At 33.9% G+C, this 13928-nt stretch overlaps 1 protein-coding gene and 1 pseudogene across 1 annotated transcript; one reads left to right on the forward strand and one right to left on the reverse strand.

Moving 5' to 3' along the window:
- The first annotated feature begins 6639 nt into the window (after positions 1–6639).
- Positions 6640–8100, forward strand: LOC125197351 (probable disease resistance protein At1g58390). The gene is made up of 2 exons (XM_048096086.1): positions 6640–7577; positions 7668–8100. Exon 1 carries the CDS (start codon positions 6769–6771, stop codon positions 7561–7563), a length of 795 nt encoding a protein of 264 aa, XP_047952043.1. The 5' UTR covers positions 6640–6768; the 3' UTR covers positions 7564–7577; positions 7668–8100.
- Positions 8101–9756: 1656 nt separating this feature from the next.
- LOC125195439 lies at positions 9757–13615 on the reverse strand (annotated as a pseudogene).
- Positions 13616–13928: the final 313 nt, after the last annotated feature.

Genomic DNA, 13928 nt, shown 5'->3' on the forward strand with positions numbered 1-13928 from the left:
ACGGACGGAAATGGGAAAAAGGGACAAATTTTCGTGGACGGAGGTAGTAATTCTTATTATGAGACGGAGATAGTAATTGATAAATAAAAGGGACAAAATTAAAGAAAAAATAATTGAAATATTATTAATGAAGAATTAATCTCATTTCATTAGCCAATTTTTTTTTTCAGAATTAAATAGTTCATAAAAAAAATAGTTCATACCTTTATAGAGCAGAGAGGGTAATACTAGTAGTAGTAATAACAATTAACAGCAGAGCAACATTGGAAAAAAAAACCATGAGTATAGGACATTCATATTATATAGTGTGTCCCGAAAAACTCAGCCCCAACCCCATTCTTCAATTGTATATTAGCTTTTCATATTTCAATCCAAATAAGCCTGTCTCGTTTTTAGTTCCAACTCAATTTCAAAGTCAAATTCATCATTTAAAAAGCTACTACTACTTTATCTTACTTCAAAATTGATTAAAAGTAAAAGTAAAACAACAGTTAAAAAACTTATAAATCTAAAAGTAAAACAACAACAATTAATTTAAATCTAAAACTAAAAGTAACAAAGCTACAATTAAAAAAAAAAAAAAAACTACTTTAATCCCAATTTTTTCCCAAGCTCCACAACCATCTTCGACAATTATAAAGATTTGGAAGTAGGGTTGTCATCATTATGATAAAAATATACTCTCTTCGTTTCATAAAAATAACTAATTTGAGTTTGACATAGATTTTAATATTTAATCGATAAAATATAAGAAAAAAAATAGTTGAAATTATGTAATGGATGATGGAACCATAGTTGATAAAATAAAAGAAAAGAAAGAAAAAGTTACCATAAATAGCTATGATCTATTTGTATGTGACTGACGAAAAAGAAAATATGACATATTTTTATAGGACAAAAAAAGTGCTTATTATTATTACAAATATAATATCAATTTAAACATTTAAAAAACGTTAAAAATGATACTCCTACTACTATTTTTTACAACTAAATTCTAAAATTGCAATCAAACAAAAAATTAACTAAGCATCTTGTTTGCTAGCTCATTCACGACAGCTGCTAAGAACTTAATCAACTGACTAACTAACTTTTAACTAACACCTCTCCACCATCCTTCTAAACCTTTTCACTGGTAAATTTGACTATGAAATAAAATCAGAGGCTACTTTCGTCTATGAAAAATAATTCAAAATTTCTTTTAATGCATCAATTAAAATTAGTTTCATTTTTTTTGATAAAAACATTTTATCTCATATTTTATCTATTTTCGTGCCGGCACAAATAAAATTATTTTACAAGTATGGGAAGAATATATTTTTCAAAGCAGTATGCCATGGAGGACAGGTAATGCAATTAATTATGCAAACCTACTGCCCCTACCACTGGAGTAGCAATCAAACCTAATACAAGATATTTTATTTGAAATTCGATTGTGCTGAGTTGAATATTAAATTCAAATTAATGGTAAGTCTATCGTAAGTTTTACAGTGGAGTATTTACTAATTATAACTTTTATTTAAAATAATAATTACAAATTTATTAATATAGGCCTCAAAGGAGGAAGGGGAGAATGGGGATTCCGTTGACTTGGACTAAGGTTGCGATCCAATTGCTTTTGCCGCCGTTGTTGTAGTAGAGGCTGCCTAAGATAGTGGCGGTGGCGGAGCTAGACTTGTCAAGTGGGCCGGACCAACCTGGCCTAGGTCTGCTACAGCCCTGCTAGTAGAAATAGAGCTGGCCTGGGTTGGGCTTGAGAGTTAAGTTGGGCTCCAATTGGGCCTTTTTATAAATCCAAGACTGGCTCGGGCTCAGGCTCATTTGATGCCAAACCCATGTCTAGAACCGGCCCAGACCCAAGCCCAGCCCAGTAGAGACCCACTTTATTTTTGATGATTTTATTATTTTATATATGAATTGCCTAGTGTATTTGTGTTCTAATGAAGTCTGTGTTACAAAATGTCTATAGTAGATGAATAAACTTTAAAATAATAGTATTCCTTCACACCATAGACTTGTTGTGGAACTCGTGTATACACACATGTAAATCATTTCAGTGTAATATTTTATGCTAAGACTTGTTTTTAATTATCTTTGCAAAATATTTTAAGATTAAAATCAATTCAGTTTAATGTAAGTATAAATTTAAGAAATGAGAATAAAAATTCTTTTAGTACAAAGAACAAAATCTTCTAATAATTTGCAGAATACACTTTAAAATTATTGGTAGTTTCAATTTATGATGTAGTGGAATATATATACTTAAATTATCACTCCATTCGATTATATGCTTAAATTATCATAAAACTAATAAAAACTATATTGGTAAATATTCTAATTATAAAAAATTATTTCAATTTAAGAATGACTACGAGATTCATTGTATTTTTAAAAATAAGTTAAAGTAAAACTAGTGCCGGAAAAAAAGAAAGGAGTAAAAATATTATGAGAGAAATGTCCACGTGTCAATATTTTGTTGGTGTATTAGAGTGTTTTATAATGCCATTCATTTTTGTTATATAACCAGTTCTCTAAAAACTTAGAACTTGACTCAGGCCCGACTCAGCCCAGCCCATTTACAGATGGATTCGGGCTGGGCTGGGCTGAGCCTAGGGGTGGGTTGATACGATATATCGTATCGAAAACGTTGTATCGTGTATCGTATCGAAAATACGATATGAAAAAAATTCATATCGTTATTGTATCGAAAGTTTTGATATATCGTACTGAAATTCGATATATCGAAATATCGTTATCATATCGAATACCTCAATATCGAAAAATATAATTTCAAAATTGAAAAATAACACAAAAATTAAATGGATTTATATATATATATAATTTTAAACTTCAATATGTGTTGAATTTCAATATGTTTCGATATTTTTCCCCAGCCCTAGCTGAGCCCACACATGCATAGCAAAGCCTCGACCCGGCCCACTTGACACCTCTAGACGGAGTCGGAGAGGAGGAAGAAGGAGTAGAGGAGCATTTGAAGCCACCACTTGTAATGTGCGAGTAGATATTTGTTGTTGATTTCCGATGAGGTTTCTGCTTCTGTTACCAAGTCTATAGAGAGAACAAAATAATTTGTAGAAGAAATGTCCCAACTACATTGGGACGGAGGGAGTATATTTTAATCTTACCGAATTTCGGCATGACCAATTTAAATAACAATATAATTAAGTATGAGTGAATAAAAATCCTATTTTCACCTTATCGAATTTTGCTATGACCAATTTAAATAACAATATCATATTACATTTTCGACATGTTGAAATTCGAAAGAGCGGAATTTCACGAAAGGACTTTGGTATGGTACAGGCCATGTAAGAATTTCACCGGCATACCGGATTAATAAGGAGATGGCGCACACAATGATCGAGATGACGATTTATCATAGCTTGGTGGCATCTATTGCAGACATGAAAAATCTTGTGTTATTGTAACACACATTTCAGCTCAAGTATATGCCACAACTTTTTGCATCTCATCAAATTTACTATAATAAAAACTTTAATATATAATCCATAGAATTGACCGTATATCAGAAAATACATAAATATGAATAATTATTAAGGATTTCTTTCTAAGTTATTCCCTCCGTTCTAGATAATTCGACCCAGTATTCCATCTTTGGTCATCCCACATAATTTGTCCCATTTCACTTTTACCATTTTTGGTAGTGGATCCCATATTCCACTGACTCATTCATACTCACATTTTATTATAAAACTAATACTTTAAAAGTAGGACCCACATCCCACCAACTTTTTCAACTCACTTTCATTAGATTTCTTAAAACTCGTACTGGGTCAAAGTGTCCCAAATTATTTGAGACGGAGGGAGTAATAATTTATCTATTTTGAAAAACAATTATACTTGAAGTACGACTCCATGAATAACAATATGCAAGTTACAATCATGTCCAAATAGAAAAGGAAAAGTTGTTGGAGAATATTGAATAACAAAATGGAAAAGAACACTTGTAGTAGGTGACTATTAAGCCACTAATGGCCTGCTAATTGAATAGAATAATTGTAACAAGAAACAACATGTAGTATGAACATTCGATTCAATTTCCAATGCCAAATATATACTCCCTCCGTCCCACTTAAAATGCAACATTTGAGAATCGGCACGGGATTTTATGTAGTGTTGTTTTGTGAGTTAATAAAGAGAGAGTAAAGTAAGAGAGATGAAAAAGTAGAGATAGAGTTGTTTCCATTTAAGGAAACGTTTCATTTTTAATGGGACAATCAAAAAAGGAAAACGTTGCATTTTTAATGGGACAGAGGGAGTACTAAACTATTAACAAAAATTCTCTAATCTTCCTTTTTATCCGTCTCCTCTTCACATCTGATCGTTGACCTAACAATCAAAGCTTGAAATTGGTGCGATGGCAGAGGCAGTGGTGTCGATTGCTCTACAAACCATCCGCGATTTGCTATCGGAAGAGGGAAGGTTTTTATCTGGCGTGGGCAATCAAGTGAAAGAGCTCGAGAGGCAGCTCATAGAGATGAAGTGTTTCCTCCAAGACGCTGACAAAAGACGACATGAAAGCAGTACCATCTCCAATTGGATCTCCGAGATCAGAGATCTCGTCTACAGATCCGAATCCGCCATTGACGACCCGCTACCCTCAGACACGAACACGACACGAACACGACACGAACCCATTAACGACACGAACCGTTTCGGGTCAACACGACACGAACACGACACGAACCCATTAATGACACGAAAATAAGTATTGAAAAATGAAAATAATAAGAATAATTATATTAAAATATTATGTGTTAATAAGAATAATAATATTAAAATATTATGTGTTAACGGATAACACGAACACGACACGAACACGAACACGAACACGCATTGTTAACGGATAACACGAACTCCGACACGAACACATTACACGAAATTTTCGTGTCCTTAATGGGTCGACCCGATAAGGACACGAACACGATAAGCTCTGACCCAAACCCATTAATTTCGTGCCGGTTCGTGTCGTGTTATCGTGTCGTGTCAAAAATTGCCAGCCCTACTACTAAATCTAGGGGTATTTAAAGAAACGGAAATTGTTTGTGCATGCGGTTACTGAAAAAATATAGTACTAATATTAAAGGTAATATTATAAAGATTTTGAAGAAATTTGATAGAAATATTAGTACTCGTATAGATCCTCTACAATGTTAAAAACCACGGCACAAGCTGCTGTGGTCAACACGCAGCTATTCGCACATTAAACGCATCAAACTGACAAAATCCCATTTATTTCCATTTCCTCTTTTCTATTTTAAATTTTATAATTGATCTTCACTATTTATTTAGGACTTCTAAATTCACAGCTAAAAAAGCTTATATTGTAGGAGTAGTAATTTGTAGTATGTTTTTTTTTTCTGTAATGATAATTAAACTAAAATTTAAAATAGAAAAGAGGAAATGGAAATGGAAATAAATGGGATTTTGTCAGTTTCATGCGTTTAATGTGCAAATAGCTGCGTGTTGACCACAACCGCTTGTGTTGACCACAACCGCTTGTGCTGTGGTTTTTAACATTATCATTTATGATAAAAGTAAAGCGAGATTTCTATTCGTAGACAAACTAAACTGAAAATGAGACTTCTATTCAACTGGAGTAAAAGAAAACAAAAATTGGTTTAATCGACCAGTTCATGGTCAAACTGACTGATTTCTCAGGTTTGTGGCTCCTATAGCTTATAAAATGTAATGTATCAATAGATTTGAAATTGGCGAGAAAATTATGATTAGAAAATTAAATTAAATTTATAGTGCAAAAAGAACACCTGACTTTAACTTGTTCAAGAATAGTGTCGTTCAATCTCTCGATCTTTTAACTTAGGATTAGCCAGTTCTATTTTCGTAAATTTACTAATACTCCAATTTCTTATATAAGAAAATATAAATTGAGTTGAGAAAATTAATTTGAAGGGTTTAAAAACTTATTTTGCCAAATATATGTAACAATTTGTAAGGGTTTGTTGAGAAGCTTATTACTTAGTAAAATAAGAGAAATAGAAAAAAATAGGTTAGTGGAAAATGAATCTCACCTCATAGATATGAGAACAAAATTTTCTTAAAACAGAGTGTTTCTGTTTTTAGGAAAAGACCCAAAAATGAAAGAATTTTTGTTCTTCAGAAATGGAGGGGGTACTTGTTTTACAAAAGTCGGAAGGGATCACCTCATATATTACATACTACATTTTCTAATACACTACTAAAATTGACAAGTGGATCTCTTTTTATGAAAATAAAAGTTATTTCCAATACCTTACACGAATTGAAATAATTATATTAACTTATGTTAATAAAAATTATAATAGGTCTAATTTTTAATATCAAGAAAATATAAAAAGAGTCAAATTTTTAGTACATATTCGAGAGAATATAAAAAGGTTAAATTTTTTTTGCTTTTATTTTTTATTGTATTAAAATAATTTGGTTTTTAATAGTAGTATTAAACGTCGATTCTGTATACTACTCCCTAAAATTGAATAACTAGAATGAGATAAAACTTTATGATTTTAAAGTCTTATATTTTTTCTCTATTATTTTTCTCCTTCACTCTTTTTGCTATTTTAAATCTACCTAACTATATTAACATTTAATCTTGTTCACCTTAGAAGTTTGCGTTTAGAAGCATGTGTACTTGATAAGCTACCGTCGTCCATTAGGAATTTGGTATACTTGGATACCCTTGATTTACGGCTATCAGAGGATGTTGAAGTTCCAAATGTTTTTAAAGAGATGTTGCGATTAAAACACTTGATTCTTCCTCTTTATGACTTTGAAAACTTTAGAAATTATCGAGTAAGATTGGATGAGGGAGTAAATGAGTTGGAGTCTCTACTATGGCTTGATAGTAGATGTCATGAACTTGAATGTATGGGCAGAATGAAGAATATCCGAAGTTTTGCTGCAATAGTACACGATAGTGAAAGCTTGTCAGCTATCATGAATGTCATTATGAACTGGAACAAGATACAGGATTGTGTTGTTTTCATTGTTGGAAGTTGCGATTTAACAATTGAGCGAATGCTGGAGAAGGCCTTGACATGTCCCAATCTTTATCAATTGAGAATTGTTTCTAAGTTAGGCAAGGCACTAGCAAAGTGCGAGAGTGACCTGATGAGCTCGAAACTTAATTTTTTGGATTTGTTGCTATCCGAGATTGAGGATGACCCAATGGGGATACTGGGAAAGCTTCCTTGCTTGGTAACACTGCGATTGAAGGATGACTCATTTCTTGGGGAGGAGATGAGGTGTCCAGCAAACAGTTTTCTTCGCCTCAAGAAGCTAACATTAAGAGGTTTTCCAAAGTTGAGGGAGTGGAGAGTGGAGTCAGGATCCATGCCCCTTCTCTATCTATTAAGGATCGTAGAGTGTTCTTGTTTGGAGATGGTTCCAGAGGGATTGAGTGGCATTTCTACCCTTCAGACTCTTGTAATTAAAAAAATGCCGCAATTGGGCGAAAGGGTATCACCAGCAGGACAAGATTTCTACAAAGTCCGCCACGTCCCTTCAATTATCATCAAGGACTAGTCTGTACCAACCAGGTATCTCATGTCATGTTAATCTAGTTTCTTTGTTAGAAATCTTTATCTGCTTCATGTTTTTGTTTCTTTGTTAAACTGACTGGGTTGAAGGCAGTGGCAATGGTGCTGGCAAAGTGGGGGTTCGTGTCGTACTCATACATCTACCAGCATCATCTCTATGATTAGAAGATGAAGGAAGAGACAGAAATGATGGAGGTGTGCAGATTCAGCTTGTTGATGAAAGAGAATACCTTGATTTTAGTGCTTAAGTCTTCATTATGTTTGCTTTAAGATTAAATACAGGCTGCATTTTGTTTGATAACTTGTTATTATTGATGCTAAATAACAATAGTCTTGGGAATCTACTCTTTCTGGTTATGAACTTTGGCTAGATAATTATGCAAAGTTCAGATGGTACTGTTTTGTAGAATGCAGAGAGAAGTTTGCTACATTGTATGAGTGTCCACGGTACAACTTCTCTGTATTGCTGAAGCTACATACTTACTAGATATTGATGATATGTTTCTTCTGAGGAAATTATCAATAGAGCATACTTGGATGGACTACATGCTTTTTTTTGACAAAGGGGAATCTTCATTGTTGTATGTGTGACTTCCTTGTATTGTATAGCGATATTGATATTTTGTTTAGATTATTTCAATAGCAAAGCAGGAAGCCAATAATTATGGAGGACAGGCAACGTAATTAATTATGCAACCCAAATACCCCCACCACTGGCGTTGCAATAATCAGATCAGTAGATTCCATATGTAAGATATTTTATTTGAAATTCGATTGTGCTAAGTTGAAGATTAAATTTAAATTAGTGTTAACCCACACGCTATTCGCGACTTTGAGAAAATTATTATGAATAAATAAAATAAAATAAGTGATAATATTATTGCATATATAATATTAAAAAAAATTTAGGAGAAAATACCATTACATAAGTGGCAATATTATTATTAGATTTATAGACCTAGTTGTTATACAATTTTTTTAAATTATAGTTATATATGTGTGCTTTTTATTCGTTTTTAGTTCATCATTTTTATTTGCTTGTAGTTCATCATTTTTATTTGCGAATTTTCTATCTGCACTATTTTTAAAATATGGATATACTTTTATGAAATGAGAAATAATACTATTATTATATCAAGTTGTAAACTCACAAATTATATTAATAATTAAACCAATAAAAACTCATATAATCAAATAAATTTAGAAACTAATAGTTGCATAAAAAACAAACGTTAGTTAGAACACTTTTCGACCTCTATATATGTTGTGGCTCCAAGTTAAAATATCTTAAATTACATGTTTCAATTTATTTAATAAGAAAAGTTTATATTTTAATTATATAAATTTTTTGGTTAGTAAATATAAATATAATTTAATAATATATTTCGAGTGTTTATTTCAAACAAATTTAATAAAATTCACTAATTAGTTATGACAATTCTATATCACTTATCCCCTTGAACATTAGCAAATCCACCGTCGGTTAATTGAGATAGTTGTTGTAACGGTCTAACCACCTAATCCTCGCATTTTGATATTGATACTATATTCCTCACTTTTAACAATACATAAATAAATAAGTGTTTTAATGCTCGGTTGGGTTCATTAAATTAGTATTTGAGTATGTGCACTATCATTTCAACATTTTATTTGAGTACGGGTGGTTGGGTTCATCTCATTTGCTAGCACCATCATGCTCGCAAAAACTTATAATTGTGCTCGCAAAAGCTCATTTTGCTAGCACCTTTCTAGCACATTGTGTGCTAGATATAACGCTCGTCGCAAACTTGTGAGGACTTTTGCGAGCACCATTGTGCTAGAAACAAGGCGAAGTCCGGCCTTGCTACATTGTGCTCGCAAATTTGCGGGTGCCTACATTGTGCTAGCAAAGTTGTGAGTACCTCCATTATGCTAGAAATTTTGCAGAAACCTTCATTGTGCTAGCAAATTTGGAGAGCTGGACTTGGAATTTCAACTCGTTTGCTAGCACAAAAAGTGCTAGCAATCAATATTTTATTATAAATTCTAATATTATTTTTTTTACAAATTATTTCATGAATAATTTATTAAATAAAACATAATAAAATGAAATAAAAAATAACAAAAACTCAGAAGTTACATAAAAGTAATAATATTGTCTTACACTTTTAGTTTATAAGACTAAACCTATTTTTTGACTTCTCATTTGGTTAACTTGTTCACTAAGGTACATCATTTATTCTAACAACCTCTCATTCTCTCTCAAAATCAGAGCGCAACTCCTCATTTTGTCTCACTAACTCAGCATGCGACGCCGCATTTTGCCTTTCCATCTCAGTGACCAACGCCTCATGTTGCTTCTCTAAGTCCTCGCGCACCTCGATAGTGACTTGCTCTCGTATTGTTTGTACCTATCGCTGGAAGTCTTCCGCGCTAACTCCAAATGAGCCAACAGCGGATGAACTGCTAGCATTTCTTTTGTGGTCCAACATGTATTTATCTACACTTGCTCTGTGGTCTCCTCTTCATGGTTCATTATTTTGGTTTCCCTTAATGTTGGAAATACCAACTTCCACACTGCCCAATTTACACAATTTCATCCGATCAATCATCATCACAAACAAAACAAGTTAGAGAGATAGAGAGGGAGTGAGAACAAGATACTGTATATTGTGGCTGCAAACCATTCATTCACAATCTCCACCCATGTACTAGCCCACCCCACATTACACAATTGTGTTAGGAAACACACACACACACACACACACATAGCCTTATCAAATAATCAACTACCGTAATCAACTTACTTTCCTGTCAAACTCCCCAATTTCCAACTGATGAATTGCATTGCGAAATACAATCGCCCCCAATGAGAACACGAGGTGGAAGAACCCATATCCGTATAGAAGATCATCTTCTTCCCGTTCAACTTCATCTTTACGCAACTGTATCATCACATGACACGACATACCTCTTAGCATCTCATTGCCTATTTTATCAACTTATGGACTCAACGCCCTTTTTTGCGTATTATATTGGTTAGGACTACAATTTCTCAAATAACATCGAACTTCATGCTATAAGTTGATTTACGGTCTCGTGTGGTGGAAAACTGTACCTGGAATGACTGTGAGTTGATCCCCGTTGAGAATGTGGCGATTACAATTGCAAATAGAGCAATCACAAATCCCTGCAAGAAACATAGACAAATGATCATATTGTAAGTGTGACTTCTCATTCGGATTCATTTGCACAAATGAAGTAGAAAAGCAACAAGGACCGATCACATTAGTGTGTGAGATCTTACAACTATAGTAGACCAACCAATATGATGACCACTTTCCCTCTCATGACTGCATTTCTAAGTAGCAGGCTCACTGCATTCAAACATGACAAATGGAGATTTGATGATTTTGTTGAGTCTCAAAGAATACAGATTGAGATATATGATTTCTATTACCTTCTGATAGCACTCGAACAGAGGAAAACAATGTACGAAGCCATAATCCCTGATGACAGCAGGCCTCTGTTCACCTGTCTCAATCATGACAATGAGTCGTATATCTTTAGATACGTTCTCTATACGAATAGAAATCAGAAACATGTTGATCAATTTCTTTATTTTCTATAATCTCATTGAAACCATATATTAAACAGTATAAAGTGATCAATAATCAAGATTAACTTAAATGATGAATTTGTTGCACGTAAAATATATTATTATGCAAAAGCCGTACCCTTGAATGCAACGATATGGCCATCATTACTATAAGCAGAACTCCGGTCCATGTGAATGAAGAATATGTTAAGGGTGTGATAAGGCTAATTTCATGCATTGGTTATAGGGATAAATTCTGTGATTTCCTGCGTCTAACAAACCTTTTTGAGCCAGGTGTGTAGAAAAAATGCCAGCCCTAGAAAGAAGATAGAGATCACCTGGTGAAGGAAGCTGACAAGGAAAATTAAGCAGAAGGATGAAGAGCTACTAGACTGAGGAGCATCGATTGAAGGGCAAAATAGGAATCACAAGAACAGTCTAGAAGCTCCATCCACTATAAAAGGAGCACGCAACCAACATGAGAAAACACACGATCGTCACCTTTTCCAGCTCCTAGCTTAGTTTTCTACTTTTCTACACACTCATTTGGGGGAAATTTTCTGGGGGTTCTCGTTTCATAGGAAGTTTGGGTGCAACACCGTCTCTACGGAGGCGAAGAAACAATTATCTTTTATTTTCTGTCCACTTTTGGTACTCGCCGAGTCTTCGCTGTTCGAGGCTCGGCTTTTGTGTTATTTCTATCGTTGGATATTTCGTATTTTGCAATGGATATTTCTGTTTATGTTTCGTTTATCTTGTTGTGTTGTTTTGGGATCGATTTGCTGATCTTTGTTGGTTGATCTGAGTTTGAAGCTGGTTTGTGAGAAATCTGTTGTTGATCGGAAAAATCTACGTAGATCAGTGAGAATCTGAGGTGGAAATGATGTTTGGTTGTTGTGGATGGCTTGGATCCGGAGTGGATTAAGCGTCCCGTGACTGGATCTGTTTGTTTGAAGTTTCATTTAGTTGTTTAAATTCTGCATTCTCGTTTTACCTCGTCTAGTAGTCGTAGATCTGCCTTATTTTTAACTGTTCTTCATTTTTACTGCTTTTAATTCCGCCTGCTTCGTGTCGATTTACGTTTTTGCTCTGTTTCTTAACTGGTTATTTCCTGGTAAATGTTGAAAAAGATGATGTCGCTGTTAGTTGGTCCTTTAGTTAGTTATTTTGCAGCTTTTCAATCGTATTCTACCTTTTCAGAAAATGGTCCCCACATTAAGTTGTTTTCTTAGGTCTGGGTAATTTAGGGAACAGTTTTCTTAGATCTAGTAATTGTCTCGCTTGTTCCAGTTTATCTGCATGTTTCCTGTTTCTGCCTAGATCTAGCTGTTAGAGTAACATATTTCTATTACCAAGTCTAGGAAGTAAAGCTCAACCCTAAAAATGCATGGCAGCAGCCAACAAAAATAGTTCCCGAGTCTTTGAACATGCTTATTTGCGCATTCATCTATGTGGGATCGATCCCTACTTCCCTGTGCTAATTTTAGTATACGTGGTTGAGGGTTTTGAAGAGGTATTATGTGTGTCCGACGACCAAGATCTTTCAATGATCCGTGAGTTCCTAGACCCTGTGATCTAGTGGATTCGCTGGACTCAGAAAGTTTGATATTCCTTACTGTGCACACAGTCTAGTTCAGTACTTCAGGGTGCACGACATCTTTGATGCGTAAAGCACGTACATCACTGCGATTCCACAGGCAGAAGCGATGTAAAACACTGTTGACATGAATAACCCAATGGAACAGTTGCTGCAGACAGTAAAGAATTATTTTTGGCATTAGATCAAATTTTTTTCTTGAATATTCACATTCAACATGATAGCTTCATCACTTATCAAATATCACTATATCATGATGTGTTGCTTGATCTATGAGAAACTTTAGGACTCACCAACGTAAAAAAGAAATTACACTTAAAATTCATGAAAAGCTACGCCATGACTGAGGATGTTGGAGTTGGATATTTATCTAGAAACGATCTAAATTCGATGTAGGTTCTCAGATGGTTCTCTTGATCTTTTTTTGGGCAGAAAAGATCCTTAGATCATAATCGAGCTAGGTTTAAGGAAGGTGATCTCGTACCTAGATTTGTTGTTGTCATCTGGCATCCAATAGTTGTTCCACCATGTGATAAACTCAATCACACTAATGAGCTGAAGAATTAAAAAAATCCTGCAACATGTGAGTTGTTATATCAAATAGTGATGAATATAATTATTGCAGTGCAGAATTAAAATCAGATACAAAAATATTAAAATCAGATATAAATTGCAGCAGTTTGCTTTAAACTCGAATATTGGTGGTTTGTCAAGCCCACAAATTGCAACTTTCCTCCCTACCAAAATTTTGGCAGTCACAAATCCTAATCTTAACAGCAATTGCAATCAATTTTGCAGACGTAAGAGTTACCTAATATCTATCACTCTCATTGCCAACTTGAATTTTGAGGTGTAGCTGGTCATCACACAAAGCAGCAACAGAATAGTAGAGGTGTACAGAAATATACTCAAAATTACTATATTACAAAGCAAAAATGATTCAATTAAACATCTGATTTAGCTCTCCACGAAATTGAAACAGTAAAATTGACACCATTATCCCTAACTATGCAAATCAGTCCGAGTATTATAACAATAGCATGCATTGCTAGATGAACTAAAATATAGCATGCATTGCTCAATTCTGATGCAATCGAACAGACATAATTTTTTATTTTTTTTAAAAAAAAGAGGAAGACATAGCTGTTGAATTTTTAGTGATCTTACTTTCTAGCGA

The sequence above is a fragment of the Salvia hispanica genome, chromosome 6 (genome assembly GCF_023119035.1).
Source record: "Salvia hispanica cultivar TCC Black 2014 chromosome 6, UniMelb_Shisp_WGS_1.0, whole genome shotgun sequence".
Lineage (NCBI taxonomy): Eukaryota > Viridiplantae > Streptophyta > Magnoliopsida > Lamiales > Lamiaceae > Salvia > Salvia hispanica.

Excerpts from the sequence above, each read along its gene's own strand:
- LOC125197351 (XM_048096086.1), top strand. The coding sequence starts at position 6,769 with ATGTTGCGATTAAAACACTTGATTCTTCCTCTTTATGACTTTGAAAAC.